Source organism: Taeniopygia guttata, chromosome 2 (assembly GCF_048771995.1).
Source record: "Taeniopygia guttata chromosome 2, bTaeGut7.mat, whole genome shotgun sequence".
Taxonomy (NCBI): Eukaryota; Metazoa; Chordata; class Aves; order Passeriformes; family Estrildidae; genus Taeniopygia; species Taeniopygia guttata.
Window position 1 is genome coordinate 81,968,179 of NC_133026.1, and position 18,646 is coordinate 81,986,824.

Below are 18,646 nucleotides of genomic sequence, written 5' to 3' on the forward strand. Positions count from 1 at the left end.
AGGCTAACATTGTTTACCTTTTCCTTAAAACGGCCTGCACTGTACACCATAAAACCTATACTAATTCACACCCGGTGGTCCCTACAGTACTTTAAGACTATTTTCTACCTGCGCCACAACCCTGAATTTCTAACTGCGTCAGAGGCTTTGAGGGCCCCACCAGGCCTCAATCTGAGGCCTAGCCTGGAGTAGCTCAACTTTCACAATTCATGCCCTCTTTCTCTCAAAAATACTGTAACAAAGAAGCATTGGTGGATAAAGTAGCTTGCCAGCTCCAGGAACACAAAAGAAAATCTCAGAAGAGGGTATTTCAAGGACCCAAAAGGATACCAACAGGCTTTCAGTATATGGATCGGCCAGAAGGCAAAAATTAAATAGTACAGAATGGTAAATGCCATGGAATAAAGGATGGATTTTGTCCTTGTTTCAGCTGGGATGGAGCTTCTCAGTAGGGGCAAGGTCCGGGCGGGCGGTCGCAGTGGGAGAACATCCTCCCCTTTTTGGGAGGAAGGCGTCCCGGCACGGCTCCCGCAGTTTCCTGAGCCGGGAACACGCCGGGAGTCGCCCCCACTCCGCTCTGCGGCCAACAACACGCCTACCAAGCTCCGAAGGAGGGCGGTACCGCGGGCCGAGCTGTCTCGCTCCGCCCCCGACGGGGTCCGGCTCCGCCCGCGTCTCCCGTTCGGGCTCCGTCCCGCCCATTTCCCGGGTGGTACGGGTCAGCTCTCGGAGAATCGCGCTTTGGTCTCTGAGCAGCCGCCACGGCGGCAGCGGGGACGCCGAGCACCGTCTGCGGGAGAGCGCCGGGGCACGGAGCCGCTCGGGAGGCGGCAGGGGCGCGGCTGGTTCCTCTGCGTCCCGAGCCCGGGGAGCCGCAGCGCTTTGGGCTGGTTCTTGGAGTTGAGTTTGGGCACAGCCAGCGCCTGTGTGTGCCAGGAGCGCCTCAGCGAGCTGCTGCCTGGAAGCGGCGTCCTTACACCGACGGAACGGCATCAGCTGCCGCTGGAGTCGCTCCGGTAAGTGCTTCTGCCCCGTCATCGGCACAGTACCTCGCACTGCCCTTTTCTTATTTATCTGCTGTCCGTTTTCCCATTTTGAAGGATTTGTTTCTATTTTCTTTTGCTCACTAGAAGTTGAGAAAGTAAGGTGTGGAGAAGTAGGGCGTTTGCTGTTGGTTTTATTAATTTTTTTTTTTTTTTAAATTTGGGCGTTGGGCTTGGTTGTTTTACAAATAAAGACCTGCCAATGGACAGCTACTGTCTTTGCTTTTAGTTAGTGCATGTTAAGGAAAGGAAATCAAAGGCTGTTTTCTGATGTCTCGCGTGCCTGCTTTTGATGTGTTCTTGGAAATAGTTTTCTGAATGAAGAGGCACGATCCTTTGTATACACTTTACAGGAAAACTTGAATGCTGTCTCAGAACTGAAACAAAAGTGTTTTGCATCTAATTCTCTAGAAATTGCTTGTGCTATATCCCCCAGAATGAGCAAGCCTGGTCTTTTGTCTTCACGATGAAATGTAGCACCTCATTAATGTTCCAGATGGGCTCAATTTGTTAGGTTGCCTGAAAAAGGGATGCTAACAGTTAACTTTTACCATAAATATTTTCTTTTCCATTATTGCAGGTCAGCAATACCAGATTTCTGGTTGCCACTGAAACAACCAGAGAAAAGCCCATCTCCCTCCCAGATTCTGGGTCTCAGTGACCTTTCAAGAGCTCCCCATGAAATGCCACTGTCTGGGTGTCACAGGAAGTGGATCAAAGAGACTGATTCAGCCTCAGTGAGGCTGGCAAAGCAAGGAGGCCGACCTGGTGAGCACCTGTCTTGCTTCTTTGGTTTTCCTTTGTTTTCTTTGGCTTTGCTTGAGTGTGGTGTAAAGTGCTCGTAGATGCTACAGAAGGATCCTCTGGACTTTTGAAATAAACTCATGGAAAAAATGAGGGAATTAATTTCTTCCTGACAAAACAGCAATCTAAAAACAAAGGTAGTGCTTTTGCAACTAGATAAGAAGTTAGAAAAGTACTGGCTTTTGTCTTTTTCTCTCCAGACCTACTGAAGCACTACACTCCTGTGGTAATGAAGTCCCCTCCAGCTGCACCTGACTGGTACTCACACTGTGCCAATCTTGCAGGGATTGAGAAGCCACGATAAGATTGCTGAGGCTCAATGCATCTTGGCTTCTGTCTTCACCTATTAACATTTCTGAATTCTTCTGTACTAAAGTGCAGGATTTGTATACTTTGTACAAACAAGCATTAAATCTTTGCCTGCAGGACCTGTGTTTCGTCTCTACCAGATTATATAGTTCACAGAGACGCTATGGATGGTGGCCTTCATGAGACAAGAAGAGGGCCTTTTGAATTTGATACAAAAAGTGTTTGTCAGTGGGAAGCTGAGGACAAAGAAAATGCAGAGAAAAAGAAGGTAGGATGGAGACATATGCTGTGATGATGCTTTTTTCATGAACATATCTCTGTTGCTTTTTATAGGAGGGAAGCTGTAATCCTTGTGAGTTTCTGCATTTCAGAATCAATTTTGATATTGCAGTTAGAGAACAAGAAGAAAGTCATGTTTTCTTAAGTGCTGTATGTGTAGTGTAAGAACCAGAAATGCAGATTCTCATCACATTATATACTATATATAGTACATATACTTCAGTATAAATAAAAAGCAGTAGTTACTTTCTATCTTCTTATGCCTCATTTCCCCTGCAATTTATTCTTGGTAAAGAGACATCTTGTTTAGCAGTCTTGGGTGAAGAAGAAAGAACAGAAGACTATTCTGAAAAAGTAATTTAATTTATTTTGAAATGCAAGGGTGTTCCCAAAGATACTGTGCTTGCTGTCTTTGAATGAAAGTGTATCCAAGACAAAGTAAGTGTAGCACAAGCTGTGCCCCGAACAAACCTTTCTGTACTGACACTGGTATTTTGTCTTGGAGACCTCTCTGCTATCCTCCCTCTTTCATCCTCTCTGCCCCTGCCCAATTTAAATGCTGAAGTCTTTTGTTTTTTAAATATCCTCTGTAATCTGAATTGCTGCATCTACCATAGGCCTTTGGGGTATACCTGGAAAGGCATTTGATGTACTTGAACCCTAGTACCTCCCTTCTTCAACAGAAGAGCAGATGTTACACTTTTTAGGAGAAAATTCCTCAGATGCTGAAATGAATTAGTGCAAATTCAGAATGATATCTTGTGTAAATGGGAACACCTCATTACTGAATAGGCTCAGGAATGTTTACTCAGTCTGTAGCAACAGGCAAACAAGCAACATATGTTTAAACTGTAATTTGTCTGATACTTGTAGGTGAAGCTTCTTCTTTGTTTTCTATCATAGATTTAAGGCATTGAAAATAAAAACTTGACTTACTGCTGTGACTCTTAAAGAAATTGAACTAGGACAGAGAGGAAGTGCTCTTACTTAAGAACCAACTATGTTCAGTGCTCTAAGAGGCAAAATTAACTTTGATAATAGTAATTCAAGCCCATGTGCTGACTTGTAAAGTGAAAACGAGGTTCATTTCAGTTCTGGGTGAGTTTGGTTGAGACCCAGTTCCATTCAGTCATGTGTCTGAGTGTTTCTTTTGTTCCCAGTTTCATTCAGTCATGTACTTTATTTAGGACTAAATGCAAAGTGAATATGTGTTATATATTCAGCTCAGATTGTGAATGTGCTGAGGCCCTCACATAATAATTTACACTATCTTCCTGGAAGCTGAAGTTAAGCCTTGCCTAAGATTCTAAATCTACCAAGTCATTTTCTGTACGATTAGGTGCCTGTGAAGACCAGTGCCTGTGTTGCTACATTTAGCTCTACCTCCATACCACCGTCTCTCATTTGGCTGTACTTCACAGTATCTTGTACATTGAAAAGCATATAATGTATCTTGAAATGTCACATGGTGGTTCTTTCACAGCTACTTCTTGAATATCCTCTTTTGGGAAGTTTCTATCCCATGCTCTTAGAGTACCTTCCCAAAGAGTCTTCCAAGTGAGACAATGGAACTAGCCTTATTAAAGGGTCTCAATTTTAGTTTTTCACAATACATCTGGTATGTTGAAAGGCAAGAATAATGTATTGCAAAAAACTACAAAAATTTCTAAGGAATATTCTATTTATTTATTTGACTACATGATGACACTGCAGCAGCAAGCTACCTCAAGTATTTCTGGTAGTATGAGATTGAATGTATTGAAAATATTTTTCAGTCCAGGACGACTAAGCAGTTATTCAGAAGAGACATGCATGATGCAATTGTGGAGTTAAATCCCAAAGGGTGCATTTAGGAGCAAGTGCAAAGCCATTTAACCTCCAAGGGTACCGCTTCTGCTCAGTTTGGAAAACATTGTTCCCAAGTGGGCCTTTGCTCTGAAGGTTTAAGCCTTTATGCTGCTTTGTTCTGAAGTATTAAAATCACTGCTGTTCCTTGTGGTTATTGCTGTGTAGAGGAGGACTGGAGATCCAGGGGACCATTACATGGGAATATTGCAGATCAGCAAAGAGTATTAGTGCATGAAGGATTTAGCCTTTGTGCTCATGTCAAAGTAATGGACTTCTGGCAGAGGGAGAAACAGCCCATGGAAATCTCACAAGGCTTTATAAGACCAAGTACAATATCCTGCATCTGTGCTGAGACAATCCCTGTTATCAGCACAGGCTGGGGATGAACAGATCGAGTGCAGCTCTGCCCAGAAGGACTCAGGGGTGCTGGTGGGTGAGAGGCTGGACATGACCCAGCCATGTGTACTCACAGTCCAGAAATCAAACGTGGGCTGCATCCAGAACAGCGTGGCCATCAGAGCCAGGGTGGGGATTCTGCCTCTCTGCTCTGCTCTGGTGAGACCCCACCTGGAGTGCTGCACTCAGCTTTGGGCACCCCAGCACAGGGAGAACAGGGAGCTATGGGAGGAGTCCAGAGGAAGGCACAAAGATGGTCAGAGGAATGGAGCAGCTCTCCTGTGAAGAAAGGTTGAGACAATTGGGATTGTTCATCCAGGAGAAGAGAAGGCTTTGGGGTGACCTAATTGTGACATTCCAGTGCCTGAAGGGACCCTGCAAGAAAGGTAGAGAGGGACTTTTTACAACGGTATGTAGTGAAAGGACCAGAAGGAATGGATTCAAACTCAAAGAGAGGAGGGTTAGACAACATGTTAGGAAAAAATTCTTTACTGTAAGAGTGATGAGGCACTGACACAAGTTTTCCAGTGAAGCTGTGGATGCTGCATCCCTAGAAGTGTTCAAAGTCAGGCTGGATGAAGCTACCTGGTCCAGTGAAAGGAGACCCTGTGGCAGGGAAGGTGGAACTAGATGATCTTTAAGCCAAACCATTCTGTGGTTCAGTGATCCTTTTGCCTGTGCATCTTATGGCCCTTATGAAAGAGCTGTGACCTTAAGGAGAGTGGCAGGTATGGGTGAGAAGTCTGCTGGAGGCATCATCAGAGTTTATATCAGCATTTGGCAATATCCCTGTGGCACCAGTAAGATTTACTCCTTCATCTCTGAAGTCCTCTCTTTCAGGCACTTGCCTGAAATGTCTGTGTATATATGCATATGTACTTAAGCATGTATGTGTTGTAGCAAAATGGTTGCTTATCTGAGGGCAGGATTTTACCTTATAGGGATATTTGAAATATAGTCTAGAATTTTGTCCTTGATCACACAGGAGCCAGGCTTTAATCTAAAGGCTTTTATCTTACCATACTGGCTGCAGATATTCATTGTTCTTCATAAACTAGCCAGGCCCTGTACATATTCTATGTCATGTTTCTTGAATCAAAGATTAATAAATGGGTATATATAATAAACCCATTATTAAAAATAGTGATTTTTAGAGTATGTTGTTGCCATCTCTTCACAGAGGGAGAAAACACTTTAAACCTAGAACATGCCCTGTGTAGTTTGTTTGTAAAAAAATGCCCTGTGTAGTTTGTTTTAGCTGGGAAAATTCATGGCTGCTACTAAATAGAGACTTGTCAAAGGGAAAAAGCCCCATCAGCTGTAATCATTGGAGTGTAGTGGCACAAGAGTGTTTTTAATGCTGAATTTGCTCAGCAAAGTAACAAATAGCTCCTGAAGAGATTGCAGGTGGCCTCCAAAGGCAAATTCTGATCTGTTCCCTTGCTGCTTTTGTCATTAATTAGTTTACTTGAACAGTAAGGGAGTGTTTTGATCCTTGCATTATATCCTAGCCTTTCATTTAATGCCAAGAAAGGTAACATTTAAAACAATGCTCTTGCTCACAACCTTTAAGACTTTTCTTTTGCCTTTCCTCTCCCCTTTCTTTCTCTTGACTTTATTTTGGACAGTTTGAACCTTTTTCTGTCTCTAGTCAAAAAATCTCTAGCTTATGGTCTGCCTTTGTCCTTTAATTAATTCTTTAATTACTAGACCTCCTTTTCTTGTGCTTCTGTTTGATGCCAAGAAGAAAATCTCATCTCTCTTCATCTGCTGTTTGTGTATCCTGACTATCAAATTGGGTTGTGTTTCTGTGTTGCCACGTGTGCCATCCTGCCTTCAGCATGTGGCAAATGTCACCTGAGGTTGTATTTGTCAGTTGAAACTGTAGGTAATTGTGTCCTGGATCTGAAACTTGCATGTCAACTCTGAAGTGGTCCAGTCTAGTGATAGAGGGAAGGCAGGGAATGCACGATGGGATGGCATTTATGAAATGTAGAGCACAAATAGGCTGCTTCAGCAAACAGTGTGAACAAACTTGAAAAGCAGTTCTGTCGCTATAGGACACGAGAAAGTACAACGCGAGCCACCTGCCATCTTGCAAGGCAAAAAAGAGAGCGTTTATTTTCTGACTCCAACTTTTATACTTCTCCAAAGGTGACAGTGGATTGGAGAGTGAATGGGCCACCTCTCCGAAGACATTGGACAAAGCACTAGTACATCAAGTCTCTCCACCCCCATGGAGGAATGCAAAACAATACGTTATTTACAGAAACTGTGTGGGAAAGTTTCCCAATAGAATGTAAACTCAGAAGGCTTAAGAAAACTCAAGAATCAGGACAACACAGTTCTAAGCAGCTAATGTGGTTTTTAACCTCCAGGTTGGACAAAGACCCCTCTTTTCATCTCACATAGCTGCCTCTGATATCACTCCATGCTCTTGCTAATGTCATCTCTTCTTCTTTGACAAATGGCCCAATCTGAAGCGGTTTCAGGACTGACTTTACACATGTTTGCATTGACATCCTGGCTCAGAATCAGTACAACTCTCTGTCCAGGCTTCACTTTCTTCCAGATAATAAGAAAACTTACATTCTCTGAACATCCAGGCCTGCTTTTTCTTTGTGCTTCCTAATTAGTTCATTGATTAGATGTATTCAAAAGCCATTATACTTTTGTTTGCTTTTTCATACTCACTGTGCACAAACTCCTTGAGAAGTCCTTGGTGTGTTTACATTTTGGAATCTTCTCCTTATAGAGGTTTTCATAGGTGTTTTATAGTATCTGCAATCCAAGTGTGACTACTGTTCATGCATCTAAGTTTTGCACTTCATATTTTTTTGCTCTGTTAACTGTATTGCAGTAGCTATGTCCACGTAGGTGGAAAGTATTGTTGTCCTTAATGTACTTGTAAGTTTAAAGAGCAATACATTTCACTTTTAGTTACCCTGTCCTGATTTTTTTCTAAATAGCCTTCAAGTAATATCTCTTATTCCATGGGCCACTCTCCTGTGTTGCATGTTTAAAAAAGAAAATGGTCAAATAATATGTATGTTCTAATTAAAAGAACATATTAGTGTAACACAAAAACTTTGTTAATAAGCTTTGAAAATTTTGTGCTATCTTCAGAACTTCCCCCTTGTCCACTTTTCTTTGTGCAATGATGGAAGCTGTAAGTAGTTTTTAAAGATGTTTTTTTAACTCAGAATTTCTTAGCAACTATTAGTCAAAAATATCTGGGAGTTGTTAAGAATATTTAATTTCATGATTTTATTTGAGAGGGAGGTAAGTTGACCCTTTAGTAGCTGTTGATTTTGATCAAAGTTAAAATAAAGAGCTTTCATATGTCTTGCTCATATTTCTCCACTACTTACTGGTTTTCCCACTTTCAGCTCTGGAGTGTGTGTTGTCTTTCCCTGCCTTTCTAGGTGTCATCTTTCAGTCTTTTAGTCAGCACTGAGTTTCTTTACCTGTCATTGGAAAGATGATAAAAGTAAAATATATTTTTCTGTTGTAGGCTTCCCCCAGTATATATATATATATTTGTTTGAATATCAAACCTCTAATTAATATACCACAATAGTTTTCTTATTATATAGGATGCTTTATGCTTTTTATTGAAAAACAAAAATCAAGTAAACTAAAAAAGAAGTGTCAATTAAACCTTAATTTATCATCCTCCTGACTTCAGTAAGACTGGTGTGTTTTCATATTCTGCATACAGAGAAATGGACCAAGATGAGAGGTTGCCATGGATAAGTTTGAATTTGAAGCTTATTTTGAAGTGTACTGTGAGGGAAAGGCTTGTGGAGCACATTGTGGAGAGAGCAAACAGCTAATCTCATGTAGAATAACTAAGGGGCTTCTTTGTCTTTTGTTATTCCTCAATGATTCATTACTAGTACTTATGGAAATAATGTAGATAGGACATGGAAATTTGAACATATTTAGCCCTTTAATATCACCCTCCCTTTTGAAGACTATGATAACATATAATTTTCTTGGTTATTTTTTTCATAACTCCTTTTTTTGAGCTAAGATTTCTCTAACAGGTAAAGCTTCCACCTATAAGCCCTAAATATCCAAGCAAAATTCCAACTGTTTCTACAAACAAGGAATTTAGTGGAGAAAATAAGCTTTCCTTCCCACCCATGCAAGTAATACATTTATGAAAATCATTGAACACCTAAGCCTGCAACTAGTCATGTGTACAAGTAAAATTGCTCCTTGTGAAAATGGAGGAATTAGCAGATATGTGTATGGACCTTCTGGATCTTTATTGCTGTTAAATTTGCTATCATATGTGATGCTAAAATAGTTTTAAAAGTGTCTAAAGCAACTAAAATAACAGTACTTTAACTCATATTAGAAAAGTATTCAATATAAGTTTGTGTTAAGGAAACTAAGCATAGGGTGGCATATCTTCATGTAGCAGAACTTTTTGGTATTCTAAATTGGGTTTTTTCTTAATACCAGTGAACAGGTGAAAATGATAATTTACATTGTTAGTTCTGTCACTGTAGGTTACAGAGAAATAACTAGGACTGAGACTTCAAGGAAAGACATAAACTGTAGCCTTTATAAGGTCATACAGAGCAAAAATACTCTGATGAACACCTGAAAGAGAAATTTTAAGCAAATTTTTATGTCATTTGTGATGTGATGTTATCACATCATCAACTGTGTGCACAGCTGGATTGCTTCTGCATACTTTGTCTTAAAAATTTACTGCTCAGGCATCAGTAGTCCTAGTATTTTTAGAACTATGTAAATGCTGCCAAATAAGTGATTAAACTGTTAAATGAATTTAAGAGAAAATTTTTGACATAATTTCACTTTTGTGCACCATCAAATGAATACTGTCAACCTTTTTCACTTTTCAACATTGTGGGATTTCCCTTTTGCACTTTTTGTCTTTAAGACTGGAACCGTGTAAGCATTATACATGCAAAATTCCAATGAAACAGATGGCTCTTCTCATGTAAATTTACACAGTACTAAATCAGGCATAGTTCTGTGCTTTTGTTTGTTTATTTTTGGTTTTTCTTCTTAGATGATTACATGTAGAATATATGTTTTGTTATTTATAAATAATAAATTATAATTGGTTATATTTGTAATTTTATGATTATAAATAAATTATATTATGAGGCCTTTTCTATGTAAAATATTATTTTTCACCTAGCCCCCATTGTTGTTTACTTTTGCTTTTGTTTTCCTTTAATATATTTGCATTTATAGGCCTGCTCAGAGAAAAAGTGAAGCAGTAAATTTTAGCAAATTAATAACCAATGGTTATGGGACTGACTGGTTTCAGCAGTGTACTGGATGGGGAAAAAAGATTGAAGAAACATCAGAAAATAGCGAGCACTCTGAAGGTAATGTTATTGAAAGCTGTTTCTTTTAAAATGAGCTGGACTCTCAAGGTAACAGCAGAGGGCAGCCTCAATATTTGTGTGGCTCTCTGAATATGTTGCGACACATTGAATTATTGTGCTTAGTTTGCAATACCCTATGACCAGCTAAAGAAAGGAGTGCTCCTGTTAGTAGTCAGCAAAGGCAGGTGCTGTCATGGACTTTTTTCATCTCTACAATTGCAGTATGCTCTGTTCCAGTCCAGGGCCTTCTGTGTTCTGATCCAGTGGTTTCTCTGTGATGTGTTTCCATAAAATGCTGCAGAGACACAGCCATCCTGCCCAAATTTAAGCACTCTAAAATATTTGTTACCTCATTGTTATGAATATTCTTCTGCTCCTAATAGTTTTCTGAACACTTCTGTCACAAGTGTCATTGATACTAGTGTTTAAGAAATAGATCACTGCTTGTAGAAATTTTTCAAAATAAATATATTCACATTGTTGAAGGCATCAGAATTTCAACAGTTTAAGAGAAAAAAGTTATCCAATGTCATGCTTTCAAACCTTACTTTATCATGCACAATAGTGATAGCTATGAAAGACTTCACTTGGAAACAAATATAAAGCTTAAAGGGTGGAAAAATTTCTCTTACATCTGTCAAAAACCTTTTGATTTGGTAACTATGCCGGCTCTATCAGTTTTCCATAGCAATGTTTGGAAATGCTATTGGACCTCCCACTGTATGCACCAGAATTTCTTTTTTTTAAAATTAGTGTCAGGGAATCCATTTGTATACACCGGCATTGTCATTATTCCCTTGACCCTGATATATTAATGTATAAAGTCTTAGGGGCTAGGTATTTTAATTTCTCTGGTACTTCAGCTCTGTTTGAATTAATTTTTGTGTCTTCCATTAATGTATTTACAGTATTTTTTTTTTTTGTGCTTACAAAACCTCTTACTCCAGGTGAGTATCAGGAGAAAACAGAGAACTAAAGTTGTGTGGTTTTGTTCAGAAGAAAAAACGTCATAAAACTGAGGGATGAAGCCAGATCTCAGTCTGGATCTGAAGGAGAATATGTAACCTTAGAAGCCACTCTTCAAGTTAACTTAAGTATCCAAACTCTGATCATGCAGAGGATGCTGCCTTAAGAGGTTCAGTGATCTAACAATTCAACCATGAAGTTAAAAGTGCTCTTCCTCTGCATGAAAGAAAACCTTGAATATTCTTCTTTGTTTTCAGATTCTATTCAACTTTCTTGTGTACTGACTTTTTTTTTCCCCCATTACTCTGAGTAAAATTAAAGAGGATTTCAAAATCTCAATTTCCTTAATGTGATGATAGTTGATTTCTTTAATGTGTGTGCCTCTAGTGAGACATCTGAGACATAAAGAAAACTTTAAGATTTTTCAGAGTAAGAAGGAAATTGGTTTGGTTATACCAGTTAGGCAATGGAGAAGAAAAATATGGGTACAATGTAAAGGCTGCTGAAAAGTCAGTGTGCTGCATAGGTTGATATATAGATACATCTAATTTTTGAGTTACTTTTCTTTTTCAATTTTTTGGATAATGTGATATCTGCTTTGCTTCTATTGCCTTTGCTTGCAGTCATAGCTATTCCAATTGAGATTGGTTCTGTATCACAGTGTAAAAGGAGATTGTTTTTAATGATCTCAACAGTATGGTTTCATCCAGATGTGTATCTTCCTTCAGTTTTGACCTTGTCCTTTTCATTTTTTAGGTGATTGTTGACTGTAGTGCTTTTACTTTTTTCCCCACTTGCATACTTTTTTCTGTTCATCCAAAGCAATTGGCAGCATGAGCACCTTGCAGCTCCCTTTTGAGATGGAGCTTTCTCTGTTCTTACTTGCACAGAATAAGCCCTAGACACATCAGGAAGGAGATACATCCCCTTCCACATGTAAATCTATAATCCCTTTGTTTTGGGATACAGATTTGCATCATATTGCAAATTTCTTATGTAGCTTGTTTATCTTGTTAATTCAAAATTAAAAGTAGTGGAATTTAGGTGTATTTTGACATGAGGAAGAAACCAACAATTTTACCTTTTTATTATTATGGTTGAAGTTATACTGTAAACTTTAATCTTTTTTTCCTATTGCACATTCAGAACGATCTGAATCACCATCTGCAAGCAATGAGTTAAAGCCACCGTTTCAGGGATGTAATAAGTAACTTGAAAGATTCTTGGGGAGACTAAAGCTCTGTATTGCTTATATATCCCTATTTACTATTATGTACTATTTACATATTGGCTACATTATTTTTGTAATTTAACTCATACCTGACTGAGATGTTTGCAGGATGGATGAACTTCATTGGGCTTTATTACAGCAAATTTTAAAGAACAGACAACGGCTGTCAATGCTTAGTCCTAGACCAAAATAAATCAAAGCTGAGGTTTTCTCCTGCACAAGACTCCTGCTGCTTTGCAGGATTACCATACTGCTTCTGACTTGACTAGATACAGGCATGCTATTGATGTGTCCAAATCAGCAAGTGTCTTCTGTTAAGTACAGCTGCACTCATGAATTGTGCCACAAAGAAAGGTAAAGGGGAACTGTGTGGTATGGGATGAAATGCAGACAGAATTGAACTGGTATGGATACTTACAGTAAAAAAGTTAAGCCTTCACTGAAAAGACTGCTTCTTCATTCCAAAAGCTCATTTACTTTGAACAGAAACTCAGCTTTCTAGGACAGTTCTACTGCTGTGCCTGCTGCACAAGAACTAGTTGATCAGTCATAGTGCTCAACCACATAATCAAAGACCTGGTGGCATTTCCTGCTATAGTCTTGTTGTGTAGAAGTTGAATTGTTGGTTAACAGTTCTATGGACTCAGCTATCTGTGATGTCTGCACTTTCAGCTGTTAGATAAAAAAATATCTATCCTGAAGTCTTGACTGCAACCAAAAATATTATCTGCTAGATCACTGTGATTATTCGCATCAGCAGAAGTTTGTACTTTGTACTTTAATATTTTGAAAAAGTTAAGATACACTGATATTTCAACACTTGCTATTTTATCTACTTGGATTAGGATATATCCCTGAAATCTTATTAATAATTAAATATTGATTATAAAGTCCACTAGAAAGTGGGTGCAATTTCATTACCATGTTTTTTGCAAATACCATGAAAAGTAAACTCTGAATTTTTAGAATTTCCTCTTCAGATTACATTCAGTACATTTTACACCTTTGAATCCAAGTCCTGAAGGTTCTAAAATTTATTAATAAATATAGATTTCTTTGAACAGAATGTTTAGAGTATTTGTTTTAACACTGTTCCTTTAGAACTTTGATGTAAAAATTGATTGGAAATAGGTAAACCATTGCTAATCTGAACCCTCAAAATTTTCAGCAAACTAGAAATTTGCTGTTGATGTTGTTAGACCTAGCACCTGAGTCCATCTTTGCTATCCAATATTTTGAACAATTCAACTAAATTGTATTTAAAAAAATAAAAGGCTAAGACATATGCAAATGCTTACATGTACAGTTACTGTCTGCTCAGCAAATTTCTCTAAATATAAAAAAAAGCTTACATGAAGCTGTAACTTTAGTGGTGTGTGAGATTACTTACCTTGTATCTGTTTTCACTTTCAATTTGTGTTGCGAATTATGTCCAGATACATTGAAACCATTAATTTTGCTGTGAAGGCAGAGCTTTAGGGAAATCCAGTTTTCTAGGCCACCCTTATCAGGGGATGCCAGGGTTGGAGCTCATAGCATTAAAACCTGAGCAGTTGTGGTGAGTGACCTTGGCTGGACACCAGGTGCCTGCCAAGCCACTTTATCAGTCTCCTTCTCAGTAGAACAGGGGAGAGAAACTAAGGTAGAACACAATTCGAGTGGCTCCAGTAAAGGGCAATAGAGCTGGTGAAGGTTCTAGAAAGTAAGTCCTTTGAGGAGCAGCTGAGGGAGCTGGGGTTGTTTAGCCTGGAGAAAAGGAGGCTCAGGGGTGACTGTATCACTCTCTAAAATGACCTGAAAGGAGTTTGTAGCCAGGTGGGTGTTGGTTTCTCCTAGCTAACCAGTGGCAGAGTGAGAGGAAACAGCTAGAGGAGATTCAGGTTGGACATCAGGAAGAATTTCTTCACTGAAAGGAGGCTTAAACATTGGAATGGACTGTCCAGGGAAGTGGTGGAGTCACCATCCTTGGAAGTGTTCAAGAAGCAACCATAGATGACAGTGCTATGGCTTTGTTGACAAGGTGGTGTTCAGTTAAGGTTGGGCTTGATGATGATGGTGGTTTTTTCCAACTTAAATGATGGCTATTAATGTATATTCGGCTTTTCTTAGTCAAGCCAAGGAGAGGTTTGCACTGTCGGACAACTGAGTCTGAATGGATCACAGCTTGAATACTGTAAGGTAAAATATTAACAGCCTGAGATTTTTCTTCACAAAAGCAGGGGGGTGATTGTGGAATCTGCGCATTCAGAATAATAGAGAGCTGCAGCAGACATGCAAACTTGCCTGTTCTTCAAGGGACATGAAATCAAAGTGGTGTAACAAATCAAAAAGCTCCAGCAGTTTTCAAAATCATCAGCAGTTCCATGTAAAAGCAGTGGAAGCTTTTGGGTTTTCATTTCTGTTTTTCAGAGAAATGCCAAAGTCAAAAGCTGGGTGCTTATTACAAAATCTTGCCTTATTGTTTTAAATGCTGAAACATTTGTTTCATTGTCTTGTGCTTTATTTCTGCCCTGAATGCCTTTAAGTAGTGAGATTTTTATTTTTTTTTGGAATACTGATTGCTTTACAAGCCCAAAGATAAAACAAAAGTGCAGTTACATTTTATAAATTGCATCCAAGATACTGGGCATGTGAATGTTTCTAAAAGACAATTCCAGATAAAGATTTAACAACTCAGCAGTTTAGCAACCAGAGAGTAATTTTCCTTTTATATATAGCCATTTCACTGTAGTGAAGTCTAATATATATCTAATACATAATTCTAACCACTTCTGTCTTTTTGGACTAGACTAAAATATAAACATGCTTCCAAAGATCAAGGGTACATATGCATTAACTTTCTTTGTGTAGCAATACAAATGAAAATTCAATTGCCCTGTGTGCTTCTGAAGCATCTAAAATTTCCTTGATTTGGGCTTATCTATTTCTTAAATACTATTGTCTGTGCTGAATATATAGGCTGAGTTGTAAAAGATGTAGGATGAAGCCAAATTTCTTTCTGTAAATAAATAAATTCATATTCTTGCTGTTCTCTGCAGATATTTTTTCAGAATGTAGTTACATATTATGCTATAATGTGGGAGAAAAAGCTAGAAATAGAAATAAAGAAGTCAGCCTTAGCACATTTTGTCCTTCTATTAATAGTTGTCATAATACAAAACCTTCAGAATAGCTGAAGAATCAAAATGAAGTGGGGACAACAGCTGCACTGAATTATTTGACCAATTGACTGTGAAAATGGTTTATGGTGAGCACAAGGGAGAATATGTTTGATTACGACAGACAACCTTATATTCCGTAGCTCACATTTTCATTCATGCAATATAAAAAACCTGAAAACGAACACCGGTTGCATATTGTTGTTATTACCGCAGTATGTAGCTGTGTATTTTTCACCCTTCTAAACAACATTAGTATCCTTCTCACTAAAATACAAAATGGAATGAAAACTCAAACACCTACACTACAAAACCAGGAATCTAAAAGGAGATTTAAATTTTTTAGTGATAACTGAGAGAGATAACTGAGAGCTACCAATTATTAGACTCAAAGAAATGCATAATTAATTGAACATTTCAGACAAGGTAACTATAGTAACCTTATTATTTACAAAAACAATTGAAATTGATTATCTTAATTTATAGCTGAATAGAAAATGACCTGAAAGCTAAAGCAGACTTTTTACTAGATCCTAAGATGAAGGGGTAGGTAATATTCCTGTTTAAAGGAAAACTTTCTTCCACAGGATTAAACATTCTCTAAGGTGTTTGTCCACTACTATAGTTTGGAATTCTTGACAAATATTTAAAGAACGGGAAAATGGAAGGTGGATTAGGAACCTGTCCTTGTGTTTCACCCACTGGAAATCTAAACAAGCTGAACAGGTGACATTTTTCTGAGTTTGTTAAGCAATTCCTCTTGCATGTTGTTTATGCCTAGAAATGCATCTATGCAAGGGATCTCTCCTATATTCCCATACAAAGTCCTTTAGTGTGAGACAGGATATAAATAAATTTTACTCTAAATGCCCAATTCATGATTTTGTAATGAGTACATCTCAGCAATGCTTTGTACCAAATATGCTTACTGTCCTGAGGAACGGAAAGTTCTCTACCATGAAGATTTTAGTTTCCCTGTCTCCCAAGTAGTCCCTGCTATGACAAAGTACAGTGTGGTTCTGGTACGAAAACTTACTTTAAAAATTGCATTGCAGGATTGTGGGTTTGGTGTTTTTAGTTGCTGTATGAGCAATGTTAAATTTATGCTTCCAGTAGCTGAAACCATCTCTTCTCTTTTCTCGCACCGTGTTTGCCGTGCCCACATGCACATGAGAGCGGGAACACGGTGTGTGCGCACCGACACGCGCAAGGGCAGACACAGGCACCGACCCGACTCGGCCACCTGCGTCTGTATCTATCATCTCTGTCTATCTCTATCTCATCTGTCGTCTCTATCTATATGATAAGGTCCGTGCCTTTGGCACCAGCTCTCCTGCCGATGCCCAGAGCGCCGCGCTCTCCGCACGCCGGCTGCATCCCCACCGGTCCCGGCATCGCTGCCGCAGCCGCGCCCCGTGCCCGCCGCGGAGCACGGCGCTTCCCGCTCCCTCCCGGCGCGCAGGGAGTTAACCGGGCCCGGGGCGGGGCGGTGCCGCCGCTGGCGGGAGGTGGCTCGGCCGGCAGCCCCGCAGCCCGCCCGGGAGCAGCCAGCCGCCCTCCTCGTTTCCCAGCGGCGGATCCCGCTGCCTCGGTGAGAACCGCGCCCCGGCAGCCCGCGGTCCGCTCCCGGGTGGATGGTGGGGTGCCTGCCGTGTCTCTCAGCCCCGGTGGCCGGACCGCGGGGCGGAGAGTGGGTAGGGAGCGAGGGGCGGCGGGCGCAGCGTCGGTCCGGTGGAGCGCTCGTTTCGGCGGAGCCACGGCGTACGGCGGACGAGGCCGCCTGCTCTGTCTGCGGAGCCGGGGGAGCGCTCCGCCAGCAGCGACGGGACCAGTAGGGTAAAATAAAATTTGCAGCGATATCAGCTTTTCCTGCTGATGGACAAACACCCAACAAGAGCTTTTCCCTGCAGAAACCATTGACTGTGGGCTTCCTTCAAAAAACGACGGATTGCGGGGGGAAAGAGGTGGCAATTATAATGGATTCTGCGTGGATTTAAAGCACCAGTTTGAGGATTTAGATACTTAGATGAGATTAGGAAGAAATCCTTTGCTGTGAGGATGGTGAGACACTGAAATAGGTTGCTCAGGGAAGTTGTGGATGCCCCATACCTGGCAGTGTTAAAGGACAGGTTAGATGGAGCTCTGAGCAATCTGGTCTAATGAAAGGTGCTCCTGCCCATGGCAGAAGGGTTGGAACCAGGTGATCTTTAGGGTTATTTCCAACCTAAACCATTCTAGGATGTGCGCGCACCATAAAACTGCACCCTTTCTTTATCTGAGTCCTGCTGGGAACATAGCAGTTGAATGCCAGTTGCATGCCAGTTTTAACCTTGGCTGAAGAAGACTGCAGAAGCTTTTGACATGTCTGTAAAAATTTCCATTTGGTTAGACAGCATGAGAGTTTTGTGATTTTACATTAACTGGCTGCTTGTCAGCTAGTACCTGATTGCTGTCAGGGTCTGCCATGGGAAAGCTGCTTTATGCTTGCTCCTTCCTTCAATTCCTGCCAAGACTCCTCCAACTGGGTGCTCTTAAGGGGGTAAGCTGGACCTTTGGACTGTCAGAACTTTGTCCTCAGCTTTTTGAAGTATATCATCTGTGATTACTTAGGTGATCAGAACCCAGAACACTTAAAAATCTTGTGGATGCTTAATACTGTGAACAAGAACTGAATTAATATCCTTGGTTTATCTGCAACCATTTTTCTTCTTGCTACATAAAAAGCACTTTTTGGTTTCTTCTTCCTAGCTTCTAACTCCTCTTTATCAGGACTCGTGGCACTGTAGGAAGAAATGATGTATTTTTCCTGTAATGTGTGTGGTATAATGGTGATGTCCAGTAGTAGCTGACTATACTTCATACCACCATAGGGAAGTGTTGTTGATTATAAATGCAACTTTTATACTTCCCCTGCTTGACCACAGAGGGTTCTATACATTTAGTATATCTACTACCTGTGAATTTGAGTCTACTTAATAAAGGTTGATATTTTAAATGAAGAAAACTAATTGTCCTTATAAATTTTAATACATTTCCATTATTCAATGGCTTTTAACAGGCAAGTCTTTTGTTTATTTTGTTAGGTTTTGCACTTTGTTGGAAAATCACATATGATGTAATTCTGTTGCAAGATCGATTTCTTCCTCCTTCCTTGTGGTGTAATCCCGAGGTTTTTAAGGATTACAGTCCTGTCTCTGTTATAATCTCTGTGCTGTCAGGCCCTTCTTAATGGAGGGT

At 40.0% G+C, this 18,646-nt stretch overlaps 1 protein-coding gene across 9 annotated transcripts in view; it reads left to right on the forward strand.

The window, feature by feature from the left end:
- Nucleotides 1–302: 302 nt before the first annotated feature.
- Nucleotides 303–18,646, forward strand: part of UPP1 (uridine phosphorylase 1) — a 28,500-nt gene continuing 10,156 nt past the window's right edge. For 2 of the 9 annotated variants that reach the window (XM_012571824.5, XM_072924346.1), the window contains exons 1-2: nt 1,673–1,811; nt 2,274–2,424. In XM_012571824.5, the coding sequence (XP_012427278.5) occupies nt 2,324–2,424 (101 nt within the window). In that variant the 5' untranslated portion in view covers nt 1,673–1,811; nt 2,274–2,323. Of the gene's footprint in view, nt 1,017–1,623; nt 1,812–2,047; nt 2,425–9,938; nt 10,055–16,055; nt 16,136–16,847; nt 17,001–17,046; nt 17,246–17,320; nt 17,949–18,646 lie in introns of those variants that run through there. The other 7 variants (XM_072924350.1, XR_012054002.1, XM_030265722.4 and 4 more) reach the window with 7 other exon arrangements.